General features: G+C 43.9%; 1 protein-coding gene across 3 annotated transcripts in view; it reads left to right on the plus strand.

Annotated features, from left to right (window-relative positions):
* The first annotated feature begins 743 nt into the window (after positions 1-743).
* LOC144153907 (glutamate receptor ionotropic, kainate 2-like) overlaps positions 744-25,727 on the plus strand; it is a 62,447-nt gene continuing 37,463 nt past the window's right edge. The window contains exons 1-3 of one of the 3 annotated variants that reach the window (XM_077685658.1): positions 744-1,448; positions 18,373-18,528; positions 24,108-24,359. In XM_077685658.1, the coding sequence (XP_077541784.1) occupies positions 1,349-1,448; positions 18,373-18,528; positions 24,108-24,359 (508 nt within the window). In that variant the 5' untranslated portion in view covers positions 744-1,348. Of the gene's footprint in view, positions 1,449-18,372; positions 18,529-24,107; positions 24,360-25,727 lie in introns of those variants that run through there. The other 2 variants (XM_077685659.1, XM_077685660.1) reach the window with 2 other exon arrangements.

Below are 25,727 nucleotides of genomic sequence, written 5' to 3' on the forward strand. Positions count from 1 at the left end.
CGCAATGCTAAGCTTCAGGCCGGTGCATAACCACGGATTTTTCCTCCCGCTGCGCCGCCAACTGTTTGGTGGACTGCTCAGCAAAAGTGACGTCGATGCTATGCTTTTCTGGTACATCCATAAAACCTAAGTAAGTAGGGTATAAGTAATGCCGTACTAAAAGCAACGTCACCAAAACAGTAGTGCATGGCGCCGTGGTTAAGCACAGACGTCGAACGGCAGCGCTGCTATGAGATTTTGAAAATTATTACTTAGGCCGGCCGTAAAAAAAATAATTAATGTAGCACTTTTTCAATCCACCAGGTAAAGAGAATTACCAACACCATCCCGGAGGCCAGCACATCCCTCAAAACTCGCGTTCTGCTTCTGTGGAAAGTCTCGACTGCTCCCAGTAAAACAAGAGTTCGGGTTTTCACGTCACCGAAATATTTTTTGCGATGTTCATGACTGTTGATTTCAAGGTTGTCGCAGAAAAAGACAGCCATTTGACAAAAAATACTTAGCCAAAACTAAAACAAATACATAAGCTATCTCGCAGAAGGGTTATCCAAAACTCTCATAGTATCCATGTCCATGCATCTTAAAATTGCGGCTCGTACAGAAAGCTCTCTACTCGCAACCAAGCGAGCCAGCTGGTTGATTTGGGAAGCCATGGCGTCGTCAGCTCAAAATAGACGCAAACCCGGGGCACGCGGGCTCTAGCGTGCACATACGCGCACTCTCGACACCGCGGCAGGCTGCTCTTTTTGTTCTTCCAGGTTTTCTCTTATACCGCTCACTCCCTGTCATTTTGGAGTCCCTCCGCAGACCTCACCCTTCCGGCGGCAGGCGTCTCTTTGCTCTGAGAGGGACATCCGGCTTTTCCACAGGGCCGCGTCCGAAAACGTAAGGTTCCCTCGAGCCGCGCGCTTGCGAGCGAAATAGCAACAGAGCCGCTGTCTCACTCCACTATGCTTCCACGCTGAGATCGCCAGTATCCCGACGTGCTAGGCCTAACGTCGTTAGGCGGCTGGAGACCTCTCTCTCTCTGGAATATCGCTTAGCCACAAAGTACTGTCTGGAAAAGTGTAAACAACAAGAAAGGACCTTGAAACTTGCCCACTTGGAGCGAAAGTGTGGAAGGAACAGCCGAAGATCACCTGTCTTTCCAAGTCGAAGACAGACAAAGCACCGACAAGTAAGAACGCAAGAGGCGTCAGAAGGTACGGGACCTGCTTGCGTCTGTGATGTGCACCACGAAAATGAGGTTACCCGTGTTGTGACGTTTACGGCATCTGTCGTGTGTCTTGTGGCCAAAGTGACATTTGACGGCTTCGGTGACGTGATGGTGGACTGAGGGAAACAAAACATGGCCACCATTTGTGTGCAACGTGCTTTCTTCGCGGCCGCCATCATCGTTTGGTGGACTGCCATCCTCGTTGTCGGTCTACCGGATATCGTTCGAATAGGTAAGGAATCGGCACAAACTACTTGGACTGCTTTGAGGGTTCGGTTGTTTTCCTTGATGTTCGTGCCAAGAGAAAATGCTTCGGCTATGCTGGCAGTTGCATATTCCAGGCAGGGGGATATACCAAAAATGCAGTTCATAATTCATATGTAGACGATATTTGTCTTGCAGTATATATTTAGCATGGCTGAGATATTGTTCTTATAATTTATTTCCAAACACTTTCGAATATGCTGTCGTTTGAGGTTCTCGTTAAAGGGGTAATTGTCTTGTATATTTTATTTATTGGTCTTGGAAGTATTTGCTGAAATGTAGTTTTATTTACTTTTGTACTTGGTGTTATTTCAATGCTTTCCGAAAAATAAACTACAGCTAATTACATTCAGCATTCCCGTGACAATAACGCCGGCTAACACCATATTTAGGGTAACAGATTGTAATGTAACAAGATTGTAATGTAACGGCCTATTGAAAGTCTGGGCCGCACGCGTATGGGCTTGGTTCGTTTCGCAAAGTACTCGTTCACCGGCTTCTTTCCACGCCGTTTTCCAGCCCTGTTTCTTTACAATAATAATCAGAGAGACCACCAACGCGGCGTGCGGCGCCTTGCTTACGCTTAGCACCTGCCGTTTATTTGGACTTCCGCCTTGGAGCGTTCTTGTTGAAAGCGCCCATCTCTATACCACAGACTATGTGGCGTTAGCCTTTTTCTGGCCTGTTACTACTCGCACCAAAACCCTAAAAATACTCTCGTTCGGTAAATGTTCTTTGGCGAACACATTCCTTATAGTAGAGTGGACGAATATGGTATAAAGCAGTACACCGATTTGAACAACCCTTTGAAATGTAAATAAATTTGCCTGTGGCCTTGCTTTGGTCGCACACACGGAGCGCGAAAACGACGATGTATGAAGAACGATTGGCTATTCGCTCGAAGAGTTCACCATTCTTCGTTAGGTAGCGCTCATAGTTGCTAGATTACATTGATACTCATTAGGGCAAATGTAACATAAAAACGCAAAAAAATATTAGCAGTACAATGCCACATCACCGCCAGAATTAGCGGTGCAATCGACACGGTCGCAGGCCGCACTTGCCTTCATCATTGTCAAGGTAACGGCAGGAGTAATGGTAGTACTTGTGGCAGGTCGCTCTTGCAAGGAATCCCCCAAAATTGCAGCAAATTATTCGAGATCTGGTTAAAACAGTGAGTGACGTTAAGTGTTATGTTTTTTTCTTGCTCTGCCCGCAAGCAGAGTGTTCTGATTCATATAATGATATTGCATATTTTATAATTCTGCAGCTTTTTTTTTGTTTCAAATTGTCGCCCAAACTTCGTCGTTTACCAGTACGCATTGTTGACTTTTGATGTTCACGTCCCGACTTACATACGCATTGAAACATTAGCTAAGAAGAAGAGGAAATTCAGGAAGCTGACCAAGTCGAAACTTAAAATAACATTTAGAGAGCGCTTCGACTCTCGCGTTCAGAAACATTTAATTTTTTACTTCATCAGTGACCTGTATTTTTCCTTTGTATAATGCTACCTGGCCAGACGGTATGCCGTCCAACGATCGACTTTGTCAAATGTTCTAATTAAATACATTGAAAATACATAAGAGGAAACAATGTTTTCATAATAAACACTTTCACTGTATCCTTTGCTTCAATATTTCCGAATTTTTGTAAAAGCTTTAATAGCCGGTCGGTCACAAAATTACAGCCAATTACACATTGATGTCCACCAAAATGTCGCGCGGCGTCTAAACCAGTACTGAAACTATATACCATCGGTGTGATAGCTCGACCTGCCAATAAATGGGAGTGAGGCAGTTTTAGCGTACTTACAACAGTTTCATTAGAATACAAAAAATGGCTGGCCGTCCGCTGATTAAGCCTATTGATTGTAACTGTCTTCGCTAATAAGATATCTTTACATTGCATAGAAAGTCAAGTGTAGTTTCGCTTCGCCATTAATCGTGGTAGATACCGACTCATTTTCAAACTAAATAATAAGAATGTAGGTGCTGTGTTTGTTGCACCAATCCCTAATTACATAAACCACTTCGTTTTGACTTATTCCGTGTCCCGCTTCAATAGATGCATTTCGTTTAGTATGTGTCCCCCCACTACCGAAGCGGCGTAAGTTAAACCTTCCGTAAGACCTCCAGGCAGGCATACTGATGACAGGGAACGGTTCATGCGTACACATGCACTTTCCGCTTTCTGTGCATTTAAAATTTAGCGACCGATTTTAAAAGTGTTCTTTGGTTACCCAAGGAAGTCCTGACTTGTGTGCACTAAGTTTTGATAGGTTTGCGAAATTCTCTCTAATAATATTCCCTCACTGGTTTCGAAACACTAAAAAATGTTGTCCAGTGTGTTCACAATTTAACACGAAACGCCTCAACAGACTATGTGGTGCGCGCTCGCCCCTTTGCTGTTAGTTGACATCACCCACCCCAAAATGACACTTTTGTGGCTTCGACGTCACCTGTAAGCGCCGCATTTTTTCACCTTATGATTAAGTGCTCTGGCATTTTTGGGCTCAACGGGACAGATTTTCCTTCGATTCGGGTAAGTGTCAACGCCCTACGTTGTAATAAACATCCGGAAGGGCATCAAAAGCTGGTGTTCACCATTGTTGACCATTGTATGGTGTTGACCATTTTCGCTTCTGGCGAAAGTGTGTCAACACGAGCGCTTTGTTCATGTTGTTGATGTTGTTATTGCGAATTGTTTTTTGGGATGATGTCTCTGTTAGTTTCACATTACTGAGAGAGAGTTTTTATTAAACGTATAATATTTACATGGCGAAGTTCTGCCTCTCAGCAAAGGGCACACGTGTCGATTGACATTGCTGACACAAAATGTACTAAATGAGAAAGCGAACGATGAATTGATTGCTCTTGGTGCTTTGGTGTCTGTTTATTACTGCCGGTTGTGTTCTCTGTAATAACGTAGTCAAAGTACCACGCACCAGGGTGAGGCCTTTATAGCGTATGGGCAATTTTGTTCAATCCTATACTAATGTGAAAACGAAAGCACGATATTAGCCTGGTGTATTTCAGACTTGTTTCATTTACTGGCACTGTGCTCAGAACAATTTCACTAGCTATTGGCTGATAAGTCATCCCAGCAGTTGCGTTGTATGTGACACCTGGTTAGGAAATAAATGGTACAACCTGTAATTTAACCTATTTTTAAGAAACGTTCAAGAATACTAGCGACTAGGCAGAATTGTCAGAATTTTCTCGGTTGTACAATTCGTGGCCCACATATTCCAAATGAAAGCATCGAATTTTAATAACCTTCTAGAGACATTCTGGTGTGTCAGGGTGTATCCTTTTCGTCACTACGACCACAGTCCCTAAATGCTCTGCCACGATCCATAAGGTGAATAAACTGAGGTATTCGCAGAATCTACGCCAGCCCTCTCGTCTTGCGGATTTGTCAGAAGTAGTTGGTGTTCGCCTAACATTGCTGCGACGAACTTTGGCGGGGCCAAAACGTTAAATTCAATTACATTACCTTGAACCTACCAACCAGCCCTTACCAGTTACCTGGTAGTTAACTGCAGCAACTGAAAGCTTTATGAGGAATAATGCCTTGCACCTTGTACGCACAACACGAGCTACAACGAACAACTACTATGAATACATGTTCTACCCCAAAGCGGATCATCAGGCGTTTAATTAACTTTGTCATAGAAAACGCGGGGCACTATCCTTCAGAGAAAACCAGAAAATAATACAGTTATCTGTATTCGGCCAGCAATTTCAGAGACACCTGTTTAAATGCTTTTTCAAATGGATACCGTCATGCTGACGTTATCGGTAACGCTGCACCGCGCCTCGTCTAAAATTGCTGAGGGCATGTGTGTCATCAACGTGTCAAAAGGACGCTAAAGTGTAACTTTCACGGGTGCTTCGATTGTATGTAAACGCAGAAGCAAACTTTGGTTCCAGCGGGGTTGAGAACATACTTAGTATTCCCAGAGTATTTAGCAATGCAGATGTGCACCGTACAGATGCCCTTCACGTCTGACTGCACATGTATCCACTAGAGAATACGCTGTAGGGCATTCGCAATAAAAACGGGAACAACGAAGCAGGGTGGTAAGGAGACATTGCTATGGCAACCAACACGGTAGGGTGATGAAGACCCGCCACTGCAGAAGTAACGCGAAATCGGGAAAGCGCCTTATACAGTGTGCACTGTTCTTGGCGCAACAGGAAATGCAATTTCTTTTTCTTTTTTCACAAAGCGTATTGCCGTCTGCACACGCGCTCAGGCATATAGTCAGAGCTGGTAATTCGCGATCAGCGGAAGAATGCGATCTTTTTTCTTTTTACTACTGACAATTACTACCGTGTCGCGATACTAGAAATCAGCTGGTAGGAATCGTCGTGAATAGTAAAAGGGCAGCTACATACATGTTCGTGTTGTAACGAGAAAGACTCCAGGGGTAATAATCAGGCATATCGTGGCGGGGGGGGGGGGGTGAAATCTCCGTCGTTCACTCTAGGCCTAACCACCTGTGTAGCTCACAGCATAACTGTGGCTATCAGCATGCGCAACGCCTATTAGTGCTGGCACAGGTGCGCAGGCACGGATTCAGCCACGACTACTTGTAGAATTAGTGACTTTTTCAAAATATTATAGTAAAACACAGCGTCCATACAATGAGCATACCGAGTACACAGCGATTAAAAAACACACAGAGGGTGCAGTTTTGTCTACATGGGGCTGAGAGATCATGAATGCAAGCTGTACGCACACGTGAAGTAAATAATTCGATTCGCAGGATACAGTTATAAATGGGCCATATACTAGTATTATTCTCTCTTGCTATTCGCTCGTGTAAAGTATTTAGGCTTTTGAGTTTTTAAGTTATGATCCAGTGGCGTAGAAAATCAGTGGCACAGTACAACCAATGAGGGGTCCTACGTTTTTAAAAGGTAGTGTCTATTATGACGGCCACCGTGCGAATTACCGTCACACATTTCTCACGGCAGTCGCCTCTGATTGGCTAAACACGCCACCCGAAGATTCTCAGGAACAAATATTCCCTAAAATCTTCGTTCTACAACTGTTTTTAAAAAGTAGTTGATATGCAGTACATGCTCACATCAATATCCAGTGTTGCAAGAACACTTCCATAGGCTCACCACAATTCCGCTGGAGTCACATGACCGAAATTTAATGAAGCCCTGAATAATTCACGGGCCGTCTTTGATCATACCATGCCTTGTGGCGTCAGTGCTACACGTCTGAGAGAACTGATCCGCAAACTTGCATCCGTCTTCGAAGACGCCTGGCCATGCGGAAGACTCGTAGAGCACGTGTCTGCACCGACGACGCTACGAACGTCATAAATTGTTCCTATTAGGAAATATTGTTTACGTTTAGAATGTCTGAATATTCACACATAGCCACGTGTTGTTTCCTTCCATAAATATGTGATTTTCGTGAGCGCATTTGTGTAGGTGTTTAAGCAAGGAGTCTCTAAAATCGATTCAAGCGAATCCTTGCCTGAAGTCTTCTCAGCCGAAGCGCAGTACATCTAAGACAGAGCCCAGAATTCCGGAGCAATCTGTTGAGAAATCAGTTTAACCATCTGAAGGATGCGCACACTAATCAATTCCCTGTGAGCAGGAGGCCGTGCAAACATAGGTATTTACATTGCAAATCAAGCTCTGGGTTGACAAAATTTTATACTGGGAAGGTAAATAATAAAAACCATTGGAATAGAATATGCGCCCATAAAATGAGTAGAAGCGCTTAACCGGCATACCTAGGTAGCCGGTTAGGCGCTTCTTTGTGTAGCAAATCCTTTTTATATTCTATTTGCAAGGTGCCATCGATTTTAAATTGTTTCCAGCATTCGATTTTTGCAGTTCCTTCTGAGCCCTTTCATTTTCACCTGGTTTGTTAGGTAGACCAGCGATTGAGCCATGCTAGGCACTAACTAGGCTCCATAGTTAAACCTTAAAGAAGTAACGGCAAACTAATACTCCTTGTCCCGTGTTTGCTTTTCAGAGTAGTAAACTTTTCAGGGATTGTTTAACTGGTCATTTCCCATACACTGTTTACTCTACCGTTAATACTGGATTTTATCATGTTGGACAAAAAGGTTCGTCTCAGTGAATTTGTAATAGCTTTCTTAGAAGATTTTCCGCTGCATGGCTTCTTCTTGATTAACAATGAATTTGTCGTGTTAGCAAACAGAACAGGAGAAAGGAAAAAAAGAGACAGAACACAAGCTCGTGTGCGTTTCGTCTTTTCTTTACTTAGTCATGTTCAATATTCTTCAGTCTAAAGAAATTCTTAGTAACCACTTGCAAATCTTTCCAGTTTATTCTTAGTTGCTGCATTTTTTGTGTTCTTGTGAAGTACGTGCACAAGGTACGTTACAGTGGTTTCTTCTATCGTTGTGCTGCGCCAAAACATTTCTAGTTTAGTTCCTTCCGCCACTTAAAATATCAAGGGGGCCTGACACAGTTTTTCATCTTCGAAACGAAATACTTTCAGAGCGTAGTCAACAAGAGCATCATGTACTTAGATTACGGGGCCACTAAGTACCCAAAAATAAGTACGGTTCCGTAAGCTCATCAGATAAGTTGCTGAAAATATTTTAGATGCGACCGCATCTCATTCACCCGCCTTGTCCCTGCATCCGGCGTCGTCGTCGTCGGCGCCCGCCCCTCCCCCATTCTCCTCGCCGCGCCCGCTGCGCTCTCCGCCGCTCACCCCCTCTCCTCTCCGATAGCGAACACTCTCTCGCGAGGGGCATTGGATTGGATTCGATTGGATTGGCTTGGATTGGCTTGGCTTGGCTTGGCTTGGCTTGGCTTGGATTGGATTGGATTTGGATTGGATTTGGATTAAAGTGGATTGTGTTGGATTATGTGGCGTCATAGCCGCGGCAGACGCACTGGCGCCGGCGCGTCCCCTCACCGTTATGCGCGCTATAAAACGCGGTGCCTGCGCCGCTCCGCTCCATTGTTCCAGCGCCGTTCCTACGCTGTCCAACGCTGCAACATGAACCCCCTCAGCGTCGCATCTACACAGGGGTTCCCGCGAGGGGAGGTGGGAATTTTTTTCTCTCTTTCTAGCCCTGGCTGTTTGTGGGATTCAGTGACGTCACGTGAGCTATATCACAACCATCGGCTGACTGCCTTTTAGTTGCAGCATTAAAAGCTTACTATAGCCGCTCAAAAAATGCAACAAATGCAAAGCATAATTTGGAAGATGAATTTGTCGCAATAAAGAAATCGCGCAGTGAAGCTTCGTGCAGGCAATAACTGTAGCCTTCGCAGTTCTTGAAAGCAGGAAATAATGAGTGAAAGCTTTTATGGAAAGCCTTGCAGTGTCTTTTTACAGATTTTCGGAACATCACTGTTAAAACCCTGCTTACAAAAAAAAAAGCTGTCAGAGTTGCAATCAGTATGCCCTACCATCATCTACCCATCAACGAGACACATTAGGCGAACAAAAAAAAACTGTCACAGTTGCTGTCAGTATGCCCTACCGTCCTCTACCCATCAACGAGACACATTAGCCGAAATTTCTACAAGATTTTACATCGCTTCCGCCTCAATATTAATCATATGAACAAGTTTTTATGCCATCGTAGCCGATCACCCAATCTGCGACGGGCACAATAATGAAGATGTCAAACATCTGCTAATCGAATGCCTACAGTAAGCGAAGGAGTTTCGTGGTCTGGAAGAAGCATTTCAACTAGTGTGCTCCACGCTCACTAAAATGCTGTGGGGGCCCCATGGTATGTCCTAATGCAAAAAGTATGTACTATTTCTCGCTTTGCGGGATGTTTTCAGTTCACCCTATTACCGGTCGTTATTGAGATCTGTTTTTTTCCAAACGTTGATTTCAGATGCTCTTACGGGTGAACTTTCTATACCCATAGCATCGTCAATTATTTTGAGTGTTTTCATTTCCGCTGATATGTGTAAGCGTGAATTTTAAATTATTTTTAAGCTTATCGCCAGGATTTGGCAGTCATATTGATTCTGTGTATTATATGTAACGTTTTCTATATGTATTCTAGGTAATTAATGGTTTGCTTGTAATTTACCTGTGGGCATGAAGAACAAATTTTAATTCTTAATACAATCGACGGCCTTCTGTAATTTTTTTCTCGTGTCGAGTGTTGCCGGAATATTTGAACGACTTGGAGTAGCCGGACTCTAAAATGTGTTATATCCAACTTTCTTCTAAATGATAATTTAGCGCTCTATTTTCTTTATTAGCCCATAGTCTCGTCGCCCATATTACCGAAAGTAGATACCGTAATAATTTACAGCCCTATTTGGTGTATTGCCAATTGTCTCGTCGACCATATTAGCGAAAGTATGTATCTTATGTCCCCTTAGTACGGCCAAAAGAAGTTTTTATACGATGGCGCACGCTAATATTTGCAAGCAGCATTGTCGTATACCTCCTGTGCGGCTGGCTCTGCAAAAGCAATGCGCGCTGTGTATTAGGCGCTACTGCACCTACATCGCAAACTAAAACGCCTTCGCTTATTTCTGCGAAGATTCTTTAGCAAGTCGGTTTGAAAAATGACGCAGCTTGCCTAACGCCGTACCTCACCACCTATGCGTGCCCTCCTAGAGCTACAACTTGTTATAGGGATGTTACATTTTAGTATGCAGAAAAATATCAGTGCGTTTGTGGCACCACAGTGGTTCACCCAACACCGCATCACGATCTTTCCGATCCCAAGTGCGGTCCCAAAGCTGTGTTTACCCTGGTTGCAGACGCAGGCGGGCTGTTGTCGTGCTCTGGGAAAGGTGCTCCGGGGTAAAAAGGATGCGATCGATATTTTACGGGCCGAGCGCGCAAACACTCCCGATATTTCCACGGCCACGTTGTAGCGTTGAAGGCTGCACGACTAGGCGCCTAATAAGAACATAGCCTTGCTCTTTTTGGCTTGAAGCTGGCGCTGCTCGCGCCCGAATAAATCTTCTGAAGGATTGTGGCACGATGGTAATGTGGGGGCGTAAAACCGAACAGCCTTAATGATTAATTATCGTAAGACTGCGAAACAATATTTACCTCGAAGGCTTGGCGACGACGTGACTGAGTCCTCCACACGTGTTTTGACAAAAAAAACACGTTGCAGGTTAAGCAGTTAGCAATAATATTTGCGCTATTCGTAGCATCTCCACTACGCCGCCTTTGTTGTGCGTTTTGTAGGAGTCTATAGTTGCTCATGAGAAGGAGGCTTGTTGGCCTCAAATATGCATCGTTTCACATCTATATTACACAATTTCTGAGTATCTCAACGTGCACAAATTATTGATTTTGGTCGGAAAAAAACTTTAGAATTCGTCAGTGAAATGTTGACTGACTCATTATTACTGGCTTCTAACAAATGCTATAATTGTTTCACGCAGCCAAATATACTGCAAATGCATAAAAATCATGTACTGTTACATCAGGTACCATTTTTTTACTGGTACGGGGCCATATAGGAACGGAGGTAAGTAGTTTGGCAAGGGGTAAATTTCTTGTCGACAATCGCAATCAGGTAATCACTGTAGCTTTATGCTTCCTTACATTCCGGGTAGGAAGCTAAAGTGGAGACAAAACGTAAGTACGTTTTTGGGTACACCATCTAAGCCGTGCCACACGATGATAGGAATGGGCTACCGTTCTGAACACAAAACACCCCTTGTTGGATTTGAAAGAACTTGCCTTCGAAAATTAACTTTCTTCCTGAGTGAAAACGTGTTTCTTAAGAAAAGAAGTTATTATTTGGCAAGCACTTTTAAAATCCCACTCTTTATAGATCCCCCGCCCCCCTTCCGCTTTCCCCCCCAAAAAGAGGGGGAATTGTAAATGCGTATTTATCAGTGTATTAGCTGCCTGTTAGTAATCATGTAATTCGACGAAATGGAACTGGAGGCAACACTACAGTTTCACGGTGGTGTGTGGCGGTGGGGAGATGGGCCGGAGGATGACACTGACATAAACAAATCTCCTTGAAGTCGTTAAAACCCGGCGAGAGATTTGTTGTAAGTAGGCACTAGGTGATGTGATTTCCGTTATATGATGATGATGAATAATATAGATTTCCCCTTTGTAGCGGGGTGATGACGTGTCATTTAATATAAAGGACTGATATACCTATGTTTTCCACTCATGGTTCAATACTAGTGTTGCTTAGGGCAGGCACGAAAAACTTACTAGGCACAAAAATACTTTTTTTCCTGTTACAGGTGGTAACTGTCCTAGGCAATATTCCCCTCTCTGCTTTTCGCCCACCACCATTCTAATCTTCTTTTCGTCGCCTCGACAGCCTTGAAGTTAACTTCCTATGTGCTACTCTTAAATCCTAGGGCTTCTGAAAGCCGAATATTTCCCTCATGTAGATTTGGACGGATAGCCTCGCATTCTAACACTATATGCCGCATAGTTTCTGTTTCTTTTCCGCAAACCACGCATACACGATCATTTTGTGAATACTTCCCCACAAAGCCCTTAGTTCGCAAGCAACTTTCTCTAGCCTCAAAAAGCAAAGCACTGCCCTGGGAATTATCGTAGAAATTTTCCTTTCTGACGTCCAATTTCGCCGCCCTGTACATCTCTAACGACGTTTTAGCTTTAATTTTTTCTCTCCATTTATTCGTTTCTGTCTTGCCTCTTTTTTGGTTACCTTGGCTGTTTTGTATTCTACACTGTACTTTCCGTATTTCATCGTTAGCCTTCTAGTCTTCCTTAATCACTGCGTGTCCACGCTTTTCAAGTATAGGTACCTAAAAACCTTAGCTGCCCACCTAGCCTGATCCATTGCTCTCAATTTCATCTCAAAACATATTTTGCTCTGCGCTTCTAGAACTTCAAATGACGCCCATCCCATATCACCCTGCACTGCTTACTAGTCGGGCTTACTAGTTCTAAGTTCGCATCAAAACGGGCGTTCTTGATATCGGCTCGATGCAATATTCAAAATCAACCAAACCATCATTTTGTCCTTGTGGCCTTTTGAATCGGAAAGATAAAACCCGAAACACCGAATTGTCTGGTGCTCGTATACAACAATGTGACCAAGGTATAAGCACATGATGAGTGTTGTATGACACTGCGGAACAGCCACACAACAGGTCAATTAGAGGCACAAGACGCGAGGCCGCCGTTAAGTTAACAGAAGAAGGAGGAAAACACGAAAAACCAGGACTTTATCCCTGTAAACTTTGTTCATGACGCTACTCAGCGTAAAGAGGCAAGTGATCATTGAGGAAAGGACACGTATAAAAATATTTGCAACATTCAAGAAAGCAAACACTTTATACCACAAGAGAATCATACAAAGAAACCGAAGACAAAATTGGGAACGCACACACGGGCTGCACGGGAACGTAGTCGCTATAATATGTCGAAGTCCCAGGTGCTCTGAAAAAGCCACGACAGGTTTTCACTGCCTTGTGAAGCAGCGATGAGAAAGTTCATACTCTTTTCCCAAGCAAAACATTTGCAAGGGGGTGGCTGCTCGAATCTACAGTGATCGCACTACAATCCGTTTTTGTGATATATGGCATGACCTTACGTACCACCGATGCTTCCGTCTGGTGGTATTAACGTTGGGGGCAGAACGCTGGGTTGAGGGTGTTACCTGCGTCGTCCAGTAAAACGTATTAGGTTGCGATTTGATATATTAGATTAACACGATTTCGAGCCGACCCTAGCGTTCGGAGGCTTCACCCCCTGATGCTGAAAGCCACGTGCTAAGCCGCTCTCATTGTTTTCTAAGGTATAGTGTTTATTGACTCACCGGTAGAGCACTTTCGATGGATAATAATGGCGTTTGATTGAAATCCAACACGACCCGCGTTTTTTTTTTTTTTGTCGCACTGTGCATTCACTCTTAGGATCGAATAATTCTCTCGCACGAGTATTTATGCAGGTATAGCGCACTGAAGGCTCTTATCACACTTCCCAATATGAAATCTCGAGTTGCCCATTTAGCGCATATACGATAGGCTCAAAAAGGCAGGGTGTACTTTCGTGATATTCTAACAGCTCTAGTGCCTTTTTGTGTTATTTATGGGGCCGGGACCATTGGGACATTTTCTGTCATTTTTTGGCGCACTCTGCCGGCATTTCGTAAAATTTGTTTTGCTACATTATCCCTCCCAACTCCCTTCTGCAATAACATCCATCGTAACAGTTTTTGCACTAATTCCTTGCGGCTGTAATTTCACGAACGAATTACTGTATATCACGAGGTCAATACAAGTGATTGTTACTTTTACTCCTGTAACACTAGCTGGTACAATACAGTAGTAAGATATTGTGCAATCCCAATGAGAGGCCAGACGCTGTAATGTATTTGTAGAAAATAGTGATAAGGCACCGTTGTGTCTTACCACTAATTGATAAGACAAACTGTTCAGGAACAACGTATCTATATTTCAATTGCTTGCAAGTGTAAATTACCGGACCACCTTCATCATCATCATCATCACCAGCCTATCTACGCCCACTGCAGGGCAAAGGCCTCTCCCATTATTCTCCAATTACCTCGGTCCTGTGCCAACTGTGACCAATTTATCCCCGCAAACTTCTTGATCTCATCTCCCCATCTAACTTTCTGCCGCCCCCTGCAACGCTTGCCTTCTCTAGGGATCCACTCTGTTATCCTTAATGACCAGCGGTTATCTTGCCTTCGCATTACATGCCCTGCCCACGTCCATTTCTTCTTCTTAATTTCTACTAATATGTCTTTAACACCAGTTTGCTCCCTGACCCACTCCGCTCTCTTCTTGTCCCGTAATGTTACACCTATCATTTTCCGCTCCATTGCCCGCTGAGTCGTTCTCAATTTAAGTTGAACCCTCTTAGTGAGCCTCCAAGTTTCTGCCCCGTAGGTGAGTACCAATAAGATGCAGCTGTCATACACTTTCTTCTTCAGCGACTTGGCTTGGGGTGCGGCCTTGGGCTTGGGGTGCGGCCTGACCCCGGCGACCATTGCCGGTAATGCACTCCCTCACCAGAGCAGGATTGGCCACCCTGGTGTAGTAACGGCCACAACCTCCCATGAATACACCAATTAACCGGACCACCTTACTATATCCTAAACAATACATTTATGTCGGACAGCATTTCGCCGTAATCATCACCAGCTTGCTGCTCTTCACAAACTCCAAATGGTCCTCGCACTGGTCAACTAACTCAGGACAAGAGTCAATTCTTTTCTGACAGAGCTCTATCGAAAAAGTAACTCGTTTATATGGAGAAGAATGGCTCATACTAATCTGACCGGACAGAGGCCGTTTGGGTCCTGTGTGGTACCGTTGAAGACAGTTGACTAATGTTTATTTTCTTCAATAAATACGTGTATATAAGAACTCTGTTGCATAGAGAAGAGTAGAGGGAGCTTCTATACAAGGAGTGATAAGTACCCTTGATGTGGATTAGCCCTAATGAGTCCGTCAGGAAGTCGGCAACCATTAAAACGCACGCAGAAGAGACTAATCATCAGCCTTGGCCGATACGCAAATAGATTTCCGCCAAAACGCGAGCCCATACATCAGGCCACGCATAACGGAAACGCCGAAAGGACTTCTGAACGTGGTGGGCTAACTCTTCTATCAGCTTTTTGCTGCGTTACCGGCATGGCCGAGCTGCGAAGACAGCTGGACGCGCTATCCTCGGAGAAGTCCGGAAGGTCCAAACTGATGAACGACTCCTTGAGTCATTGCAGGACAAACGCAAGGGAAGAGGACAGGAAAGGATCGCATTAAGAGGCGAGGGGCAGGGACCCGCTGAAGGGACTTCTTTTCCGGTTTCGGTCCGTAACGGCGCCACTTCGGTGTTGCAGTCATTTGTTCCGCGAGGCGCCTCGGCTGCAAATTTCCGGAACAGCAACTTGATTATCGGCTCCGCTTGGCTCAGCTCGAAGGCGATACAGTCCGCCTGGCTTGGCTTGAAGACGCTAGGGCTCGCTAGTTGGCCTCGTCGAGCCGCCCTCTCTCTTTTGTCTCTCCCTTTCGGGCGCGTTTACCGAGTCACCTCCTCGCAGATAGAGGAGACAGGGAGTACAACAAAGGGGCGTAGGGACTATTTCGCGCTCCCTGTGCCGCATGCTCGGGCACCGATGCTGCTACTTTGCCTCCGCACTGGCCGGAAGGTTCTATCGCAGAGTCTCTTTGTGCCTTTACTTCTCTTATCCGCGGGAGAATAGTCGGAGCCTTATGCGGTATATAGACGGCGTCTGAGTTATACTACATACGGAGAGGTATGTATATATATATACGCTAAGGGTCCCGGGTGTGATTTATGGTCACTGTATGCTGCCAACCCTGGTCGAGGAATCTCATTGTCAGAAGCACGCCGTGCCGCAGAAAACTTCCGCCTTCTCGTCTGGTGAGATACTTTATTAGGCCCCGCTCCGAACCATATCTTGGGCTGGATATTTCTATGTATTGTGTTACCTCTTTGCAACTGCTTACAAAATATCGGGAGCATTACACTTCGAACAAATTCACGCGGTGTTGTTGTGTAGGGTAGAGAGTAAAGGAGTAAAAAGATGGTCAACGCTATTGTGATGTGTTAAGGCCTTCAACGGTTAGGCTGACGACACAGACAAAACTTTTTGTTAGTGTGCGAAAATCCAGAACCAGCAGAACGGCGAAGGACGTGGTTTTCATTTTCACCATGAGGTGGCGAGGAGGGGGGAGGGGCAGAGGAACGCAGTTGTGATTCCTGGTCGGACGGAATGTTCTGCGTGATTAACACCAAAATTACATTTCTGGCGTGTGCGGCGTTTTATCAACGACAAAAGCCACAAAAAGCTCTTCTAATACCGTAGGTACCGCCTCGAGGTGCAATATCTGAGTTCAAACTTTTTAGCGACATCGAATCCAGCTTTAAACAACTAAAACAGCTATTGTGTCGGCTGTATGGATTATAATTATTCAGGTAACTCGTCTGCTACGTAAGAATCGTCTGCTACGTAATATCGCTACGTAAGAATTTATTTAGCGCAACGTGACGGGAAAATAAAAACTTATGAGCACAATCACTGTATCAATCAAAACGTTTTCATATTTTAGTCATTATCAAACCATCCAATGCCGGGGAGTTACACTGCATTCCAGTCGAATGATCGTCTTTGTAAGGCTCCCAATATACGCAGCGATATAGGTCTTACTGTGTTGAATTGCATTAATGCCCGTGTGGAGCACAATTGTTGAGACCCAGAACCATGGTCAAAAAGACTGTGGCGGGCAGGCTGTTCTCTGAAGAAAATTCCCCTAGAGACGCAGCGCCACAGTTCTTACAATTGTCTTCATAACAAACTACGCAATACTCTCCAAGGCTTTACTAAATCTGGGGAGCTAAGCGTACAGAATTTGGTGTCAGAGTTTGAAAATAGCCTGGAAATTATTTCTACCAATTTTTCTTTGGGCTGCTCCCGTTTTATACAAATACTGCATTTGAAGAAGGTTTAAAACAAACATTTTAAGCAAATGCTGTTCAAGATTGAATCTTCAATAGCGACTGCAACGCAAGAGCAGGTGGTCTGCTCCTGAGAACATCTGCATCGGAAGACGACAATGTGGCTCCGACTGCATTAGCTACTAAAATAGCCGCAACATCATTCCGAACGGTGCCTACCAGTGGCGTCACCCATTTTTATGATGGTGACAGACCACACCATTTGGAAATAGCCAAGTGCGTCATGGCCAGCAACTACGGCATCGTGGATGCACGTCAGTATATGAATGTCGGATTTCTTGCCGGCTAGAGCGCTTTCTTAAGGCACCATAATGCTTCATCTTTAAAACAGCATAAGTAAACTGCAGCCATCTGGCAATAATTGAGAGGGGACGATCATATCGGTGCTAACACATGTGTGCTAGCACCGATGCGCAAGTAACTGAAGAGCAACATCTATGTTTTAAAAGCCATATTACTCTTTCGTAATGAAATAGCTTCCGCACGAGGTACATTGCTTTCCCGCAGGACTGCGCTGCGGATATTCTAGCACACGTATCAAAAAAGCAACGAGACAACAAGTTTTTTAATGCAATGTAATTATCAATAAAAGCATGCCCTCATAATAACACACGTTGATGTACGCAACCCGTTCTTTTTCGCTGAGTCATGCGAGAGTAGTGTGATTCCTTGTGATTTCATGTAGCTGACGGCTGGTATCCTCTTCAAAACAATCTGACTGGCCTGTAGCTTAAACCTTACGCAAAAAATTGAGTGTTTGAAAACGATAGTATAATGGTATTAAACATATTTGTTCATTATTGATACATGCAATGGTGGTCCTAATACTTTTAGCTAACGGCACATACTTTCTTTATTTAAAAAACAGGCTTACAAAAGACACTCCACAAACGAAGAATAGACAGGACAAGCGCTCACTCTCAATCATGTTTATTTTTCAGAGGACACCAGGCCGGATACTGAACAGTCTGCTATCACATTCTGATGCAATTAGATCGATAAAGATTATCAGGTTGTGTGAGCAGGTTCGGGACTACGTTACGGCTCATGCTTCAGCTACGCACCGTAAAGAAAAATAGCGACAGCTAGAGCTGCCTTCGTTAGTGCCAGAGATGCAGGTATATCACCAAAGACATTTTGTGACGTGCTTAAAAGGGCTTGCATTTCATGTGCGACATTTACGTAAGAATTTCTTGAGGAATCAAAATACGTTAGGCGATTTATTTATTTATTTATTTATTTATTTATTTTTAAGGAGCATCCCGACTTCGTAGTGTCGTAAAAGATACCGTAAACGCCTTTTTCAAACTTAAGCCATACTGTTACCTCTAATTGCGATATATTTATTACAATGTATAAATAATAAGGAAGAAGATTCATGTAAAGTAAAAGCAATGAAAACCAACTTGCTTCGATTTGCTTTTGTTCCGCAGGGGGGATTTTCGAAAGCGACAACCAGCAGGCGCAGGTGAGTTTCCGGTATGCCCTGGACAAGATCAACAAGGACATCAGCGTCCTGCCAAGGACAGAGCTGATGCCCGTCATACACGAGGTGAAGCCCAAGGACAGCTTCTCTGCATCCAAAGCTAGTAAGCATTCGTGCTGGCCTGAAACCCACTGACGTGGTTCTTGAAACCGCGCGCGGTATAACTGACGTGGTTCTTGGAACCACAAGAGAAATAGAACCAATTAAGATGTAGATAAAAACCAAACGGGAGACCCTCCCTTGATAACAATGGTGCCATCTATTTCACAGTCACGTGTAAGAAATGGAAGGAACGTGGGTGTGGCTTCAGTAAAAAGAAAACATTTCACATCGCGAAGCAAAGCAAACAATTCAGTCCAAGACTGCCTCGAAGCTTGTGACGTAAGGAATATATGCGTGAAATTTTATAATGTATAAGTAAGGACCTACCATAGGAACGGTAGAGCTTATCTTTCAGTTCGACAGACGAATAAATCGTAACCGTAATATATTACACCAAAATACCGTAATCATTTTCGTTTTCTGATCTCCTGGAGCAGGCGCGCTTTAAAGAAAGGTGAGACCTGTTCGAGGCGTTCCGAACGGTTAACGAAGCCCCAGTGCGCTATAGTATTCTCATTTTAAAAATAATTATTTTGGAATATTAAACAAATATTTTTAACGTGCGCAAAACCGTCATTTTATATTTGTGCGATCAATTCTCAACCTTTGAGCAAACGGCATACAACCAGTAATGTAGGGAAGGCTTCACAAATGAGGTTCAAACATTTAGGCCTCGGAAATGAATCTTCAGCCAGTTAACCAATTTGAAAAAGAAAAACCGGAGTAGGCTGATGGTGCTATCGCACTAAAACGTGCTTCCCTTGTGAGATTATTATTATACTTCTCAGATTAAATGCAGTTGTGGCGCTGTGGCTAAGGAGAGTCAATTTAGCTACGAACAGGCAATAAACCCAATGTTGTCAGCGGGAAAGTACCGCTCCCGTTTAATTCGTTCAAGAGACGCATCAACGTATAAGTGGGAAAACTGGAACTTCAGCAGTATACTCCGCGAAATCACACGCTACAGCCCAACCGCATGCACCTTACTAATCTTCGAGAAAAATGACCGCGTATTCGATCCTTTCGTTGCAAATGGCGATGAAAGACGATAGTCGACCGGCGCCCTTACTATGTAAACGCCTCCCTTTTCTTTCACGCAAACCTCTCACGCAGTTCCGCTCCTGTCTCATTCCTCCCATGATAACACGCTAGAGGTTTGTTTGATTTACCGCGTTCTACTGCGCCAGGCCGAGTGCCTCGATGCCAGCGCTTCCGTACGGCGGAGACGCCCGTGATTGGAGGCACCTTACAAGGATATTTATAGAACCACGTTGCCCTGCTCCATGTGCATTCCAAGCGAATCGTGGAACCTGTCTAGTGAAACCTTTCGTTACTGTGGCCTTTTGATTTCTTAAAATTCCGCCATTAGCTATAGTGGCACGGGCAACAGCATGGCATGATTTTCTGCAGTTCATGTAGTATTTCCTTTAATACCGCAAAAAACAAGCATCTATTAATATTTAATAAGACAATGCAAGTATCACTTTTGAATTGATCTTGTGCCTCACATTAGCGTGATTTTTTGTTTTTGTTCGACAATGTGGACAAGTATGAAGGTTACCACGGGACTTAGGCGTTAAGGTTTCGGTATGGGTATATAAGGCTATTCCGCAGATTCAGTTTCACTTTGGCCGGGTGGCTGAATCGAGTCACAGACAGAGAGACAGATAGACAGGCAAACAGAGAGACCAAAATTTCTGCGTTTAGGTAGCACAAGAAAGACTATCGTCGTTAAAACTTCAGTCCTGAAATACGAACGACGTGTAACACACTCTCTACTACGTTTCGTGACGTCATATATCCTGGGTAGCTCGCAATCAATGGCATAATGACTTGTGCCAAATATCCCAATATTACCCAGCCGTGCGTCAGAGCAGCTCACCCCTCATCACACACGTAAATTCAAAATTCCTCCATTACCTAAAGGCAGTCCATGCTCATTTGCGATATGAGTTTCGAAATGCTTGCCATCGTTTTGGCAGAAATTCTTCGACGTAACACTGCAATAAAGTAAGATGAAGTATCGTAATTTCTTTCCACTGGTCGTGAGTTCCGCACCAATTTTACTTGTTAATGACAACTCAACCAGCCCTCCCTCCCCCCCAGCAATTTTTTTACAGACTGCTAAAAATTTATTTTGCGTTAAACACTAGGCAATGTTTTGCGGTGGCTAGCCTGGCCACCTTCCTGGTGGAGCCAAAAGAGAAAATTTCAGTTTGTCGAGGTTTAAGCGTGCGTTCAATGTTTACAGGTGTTCTAAATTAACACCTACCCCCGTATTATACTGCGTGCTTCACAGACTGACGGCATCATCGGTGCCAAAGACCTTAATTTTACTTTGCTGAACAAAGGTTCATTTGAAAGCATTGATGGTTCGACTGCGGGTACTTTATTCACTACAAAACCTCGGTACGGTAACAGTTCTGGTAAATATATACGGGTGACCTTTTTCTTTACCTAAAGATGTCATTCACCCGGAAGACAAGCAAATGAATTGATGAGGGTCCTTAGCGTAGTGCTTTCAGTATTGATTCAAGAGTGCGAGTTCAAAGCATTCTCATGGAGGCTCGGAGATTGAATTCTCGTGTCCTATAGCAATTCGGCCCGCAAACAGTTTATCATGCTAGAGGTATCCGTACGCAAGTTCTATATTGATGCAAGATTATGCAATATGCTCTTTGTGCGTAATTGGGGTATTCGTATTAGGCAGTAAGAAAAACAATGGGATGCGAATGAGGCCGTGATAATCATGCAATCTCTTCTGTAAAATGTTTAGTAAAAGTACTCTTTTCATGTTTTTGCATATCTGGCTGCGGCTCATCGGGTAAAACTTTCTCCCACTCACAACGAACGCGCTAGAACGATTCCCTTTCGTGATGTTTTTTTTTTTCCTGGTAACAAAAATGAAAATTTTGTAAGCTACTTTCCGCACGTATAAGGCGCTGAATGGTTCCAAATATTTTTTCTCTCTCTACGCTGGTGCACTTCCCCGCACAAAAATCTCTTGTTGGTCCTAACCAGAGCATAAAACCTTTGGGGCTACCGCATAATGGAAACATTTTGTCTCTCTTGGCGGCGATGTGCGTCGCTAGTTCTGGGAGAAGTTCATACGAGACATTTGTTCCGTGCGTTTCCGCACAAATTTCGTTATAGGGGAGACAGATGGGAGGACTGAATGATTAGGCCTACAACAGGACCAATTATTAGAGACGTGCGTGATGTCGCTAAGCGCAGTTAGGCAAGCCAGGGGGACGGGGTGCGTGGAAACACCTTCACCACATGAAAAGCTGGCTGCTGACAGCTACGCGAGATTACTTATAATAACTGGGTGGCACAGTTAGCACAGGACCGGGATAATTGGAGAATAATGGGAGAGGCCTTTGTCCTGCAGTGGGCGTATATTGGCTGGTGATGATGTTGATAATGAACTGGGTGGCATGTTGGGCGTCTTTTTGTCGCGGCTTTCAGTGGACGGCTGTCATGCCAATAAAAAAACTCCGGTAATTGGCTGCTGTTATGTGAGTTCCGTAACGTTATTGGATAGATGGCTCCCCTCGCACGGAGAACGGTTTTCCCACGGGTCGGCTGGTTTGTCTGTCCGCCAACGCTCGCTTGGATAGCTTGCTGGTTAGTTTGCCTACACTTTATTTACGAATACATTGGCGGAAAAGCTTGCCAGTGAAATTCCTAGCTAGCAGACTCGTGGGATTGCCAAATTGCCTTCATATTGTCAAATATAAGCAACAATATTCACTTTGCAAGAACCATGTCAAAACTCGCAGACTAAAGAAGCGAAAAAGAAATGAAGTTTTTTTAGGACTTACGCACCAAAGCTGCCACCGGGGCACTCAGGCTCACATTACTGATAGGCTACAGATAAATGTATGCCACCGGGGACCCTCAAAAATGGTAAAACCTGAACACATGGGAGTTTTTTTATTTTCACCTCTACCATATAAACAGCCAAAGCACGTCCGCGCACCTTTGCCCAACACCACCCCACTTTAACCACCGTGCCACCGCTCCAGATAAAAACCTAAGTAGATTGGACACCTTAAAGAATAGAGAACCATATTTGATTTCTGAACAGCTCCTTAAAACCAGCCGAGTTAGAAATATGACCGTATTCTCAGTCTCTGCGCTCCAGGGAACCCTTCCAATCGACTGAGTGGAGGATTCCGCAATGATTTTACATGCAAAAATTAATTTCAAGGATCTCCTCGACTAGAGGCCCGAGTGAGGAGGGATTTAACTACCAGGGGAAATTGTGCAAATACTTCTTGTAAACATAGCTAGAGCATTAAGAGGGTAACGAAACGGGGTTTCAAGTCTTCTGTTTACATAGGCGTGCTTCTTTCCGCAAGAATTATTTCATTGCGATCAGCACGTTTCGCGGTGAAGTAAGAGCAAAATAAATATTAATGGCGCATCTATGGGTTGTAGCAAGAGCTCCTTAGCCGGCTCTGAGGCGCCAGGAAGGGGGCAGCTGGCACTCTTCACTGCCTTGCACATCGTAGCCATCCGGCCTGGGCTTTACGTTGCTTGAATTTTTTTGGGCCCAGATGAGGCTCGGACGGTTGGGAATGTATTCGGGGCTGCGTTATTTTATGGGTGCGAGAGAAGAATGGCACATATTTTTCTTTAGTTTAAACCATCGAATCCGCACTTGCTGGATTGCCAGTAGTTTCAGTTCATATAAAGGAGCTAATTTTTCTTCATCTTCGGGAATACACATACAGGCATTATAAGTAGTGGTTTGGGCGGGTATTCTAGCCGGTTGCTCATGCAGGAGGTATGGGATCTGAAGATAAAATCCTCGGTAAAAAAAAAGGAAAATCACTATATTTGATTAGAATCGGGGCGTCGAAAACGGAGAGGAAGTACGGCGCGATGTCAAGAATGTCATTCTAACTTCTTTGCAACACTTCTTGGGGAAACGTCTACCAAAAGGTAGATTTCAAGATTTAGCAACATCATTTGCATTGCCAAAAGTAATGTTGGAGAACGTGGTTCTAAGCACTTTGCGGGGAAAAACCGAGCTTAAAGGGGCCATGCAGTCAAAATGCAAGTTTGGTGCATTAGAAAGACTGCTTTTTCTCGATAACAATGATACAATTTTAAAATTTTATCGCAGGCCTCAAAGAAATAATAGAGACATTAAAGAAAACATGTGAAGCAGTGGCGAGTCCCTAGCAACTTTCTGGCAACTTTTCTATGACGTCACAGAATATTGTTTGTGCGATTGGTAGCCGGCGAACTACCTAATCACTAAGCCACATGAATAGGCCATTATTGCATGACATGAATGCTACCGTGCAGCTAAAATACTGAAAATCATGTTTAGTAGTGGCCCATATGCCGTCACTCCTCCCAATAACCCGTCAGTGTAGCACAATTTGAAAGTTGTTTTAATATTTCTCAGGTTTCTTCAACTGAAACAGAATTGCGTGTACATGGCTCATGTAAGTTAGTATTAAATACCATTATGAAACAAGTTATTGAAGCCAAATGTGTATTTTGCATCTATTTGTTGAGTGAGTTCTCTGATTGGGCGTTCTTACGCTCTTTGTTCTTATCCAGTCTGCACATTCTTCAAGCAGAGGGTTTCAGCAATTATCGGACCGACATCACCAGCTGTCACGTCAATCACCATGTCGGCGTGCACTAACCTGAACGTGCCACACATGCAGACGTCATGGCAGCCAACGTCAAATCGGAATCCGTACACGCTCAACGTTTTCCCCGACCCTGCCGTGTTTGGCAAGGCTTACCTCGACCTCGTCCTCAACAAAAAGTGGAAGAGCTTCACCGTTCTGTACGAGGACCAAAGTAGTAAGTTTCACCGAGCGTGTGCGTGCTTTTACTCGAAATATGTGGTAGCAATGATACAGAAAAGCTTTCTTCCGTCAAACTCGCTGAGAAAAACAGAAACTTTGTTTTCTTTGTGAAATACCAGAGCCATGTTTTAACTTGATAGAAAAAACATAAAAAAACACGCACTAGTGTGGGTACCGGGCGCTCAAACTCTGTATCAGGAGTCCGATGTCGTAACAACTCACTCACAGGGGGAGTGTGTATTCTCTTATACTTGCAGGGTTATTTATAATACTGTAACACCATTCGATGGTAAAGAGCGATAGCCAGCGCCGTGCCCAAAACTCGGAGAGAAGGGAACCTTCTATTCAACTCCTGGAGCGTCACTAGAGTCCACAGCAGTTGATTGGCGTATCCTACCATCAAAAAGCCGTCGTACCCGACACAAACGTTACCACCGGCGTGTAATCACAATTGCTATATACTGTATAGTTGACTTTAACTAAAACGCAAGAGCCTGATACAATTAGTGCAAACTTTATAAATCACAAATCTTTCCTGTGAGAGCCACTTGGGCAATTAATTTCTCCTAATTATTTCTTCGAGCTGACTTAAAAAGAGTGAAAATGGCAGTCTTTGGACACAGCTTAGTTTTATTACTGTTGAAATAACAGCGATATTTATAAAAAGACGCTTTGCTTTTTAGTTACACAGCAGCAAGACTGCCAATGACCTTTTTTTGTGTGAAGAAGGCGAGGCGTCACCTAGCGACTTGCAGAAACGAAGAGTTATTATACGCTTCAAACTAAATTTATGATTCATATTGCTTCTTGTCCTTAATGCTACATGTTCCAGATGCGTTAGTTAGTTGACATCACTACATATAGCCAGTTGTCTTGCTCATGTGAAAACCCATAATATTTTGGAATGCAACAATAATTTTCACGGATCGCATTTTTTCTGAGTGTCCCCCCAGGCAGGAGCGCTTAACGCCCTGAATTTCCACAATAATGCAGGTTTCGCGGAAGGGCCACCATTAATTGTTATACTGGCGTAAAGAGAGATAATTGGTCGGATAGAATTTAAAAAAAAGTATAAACAGCTAAATTAGCGAACCATTTCCCCCAAAATGCAGATTTGCCGGAAGTTCCACCATTAATCGTTATAATAGCGTAAATGAAGATAATTGGTCGAACAGAATTTTGAAACACCAAGAAAAAGAAGGAATATAAAAGATAGCGAACATGGCGAAGCGTGTAACACCCTGCCTTTCCACACAAAAAAAATGAACGTTTCGTTGTAGTACCACCTGTATAGTTAAAATAGCGTGAATGGAGATAATTGGTTGGACAGAATGTAGGACATACCTCTCCCTATTGAGAAGCG

Source organism: Haemaphysalis longicornis, unplaced genomic scaffold (genome assembly GCF_048455015.1).
Source record: "Haemaphysalis longicornis isolate Haplotype H1 unplaced genomic scaffold, Haemaphysalis longicornis Haplotype H1 scaffold_9, whole genome shotgun sequence".
NCBI classification, from domain to species: Eukaryota; Metazoa; Arthropoda; class Arachnida; order Ixodida; family Ixodidae; genus Haemaphysalis; species Haemaphysalis longicornis.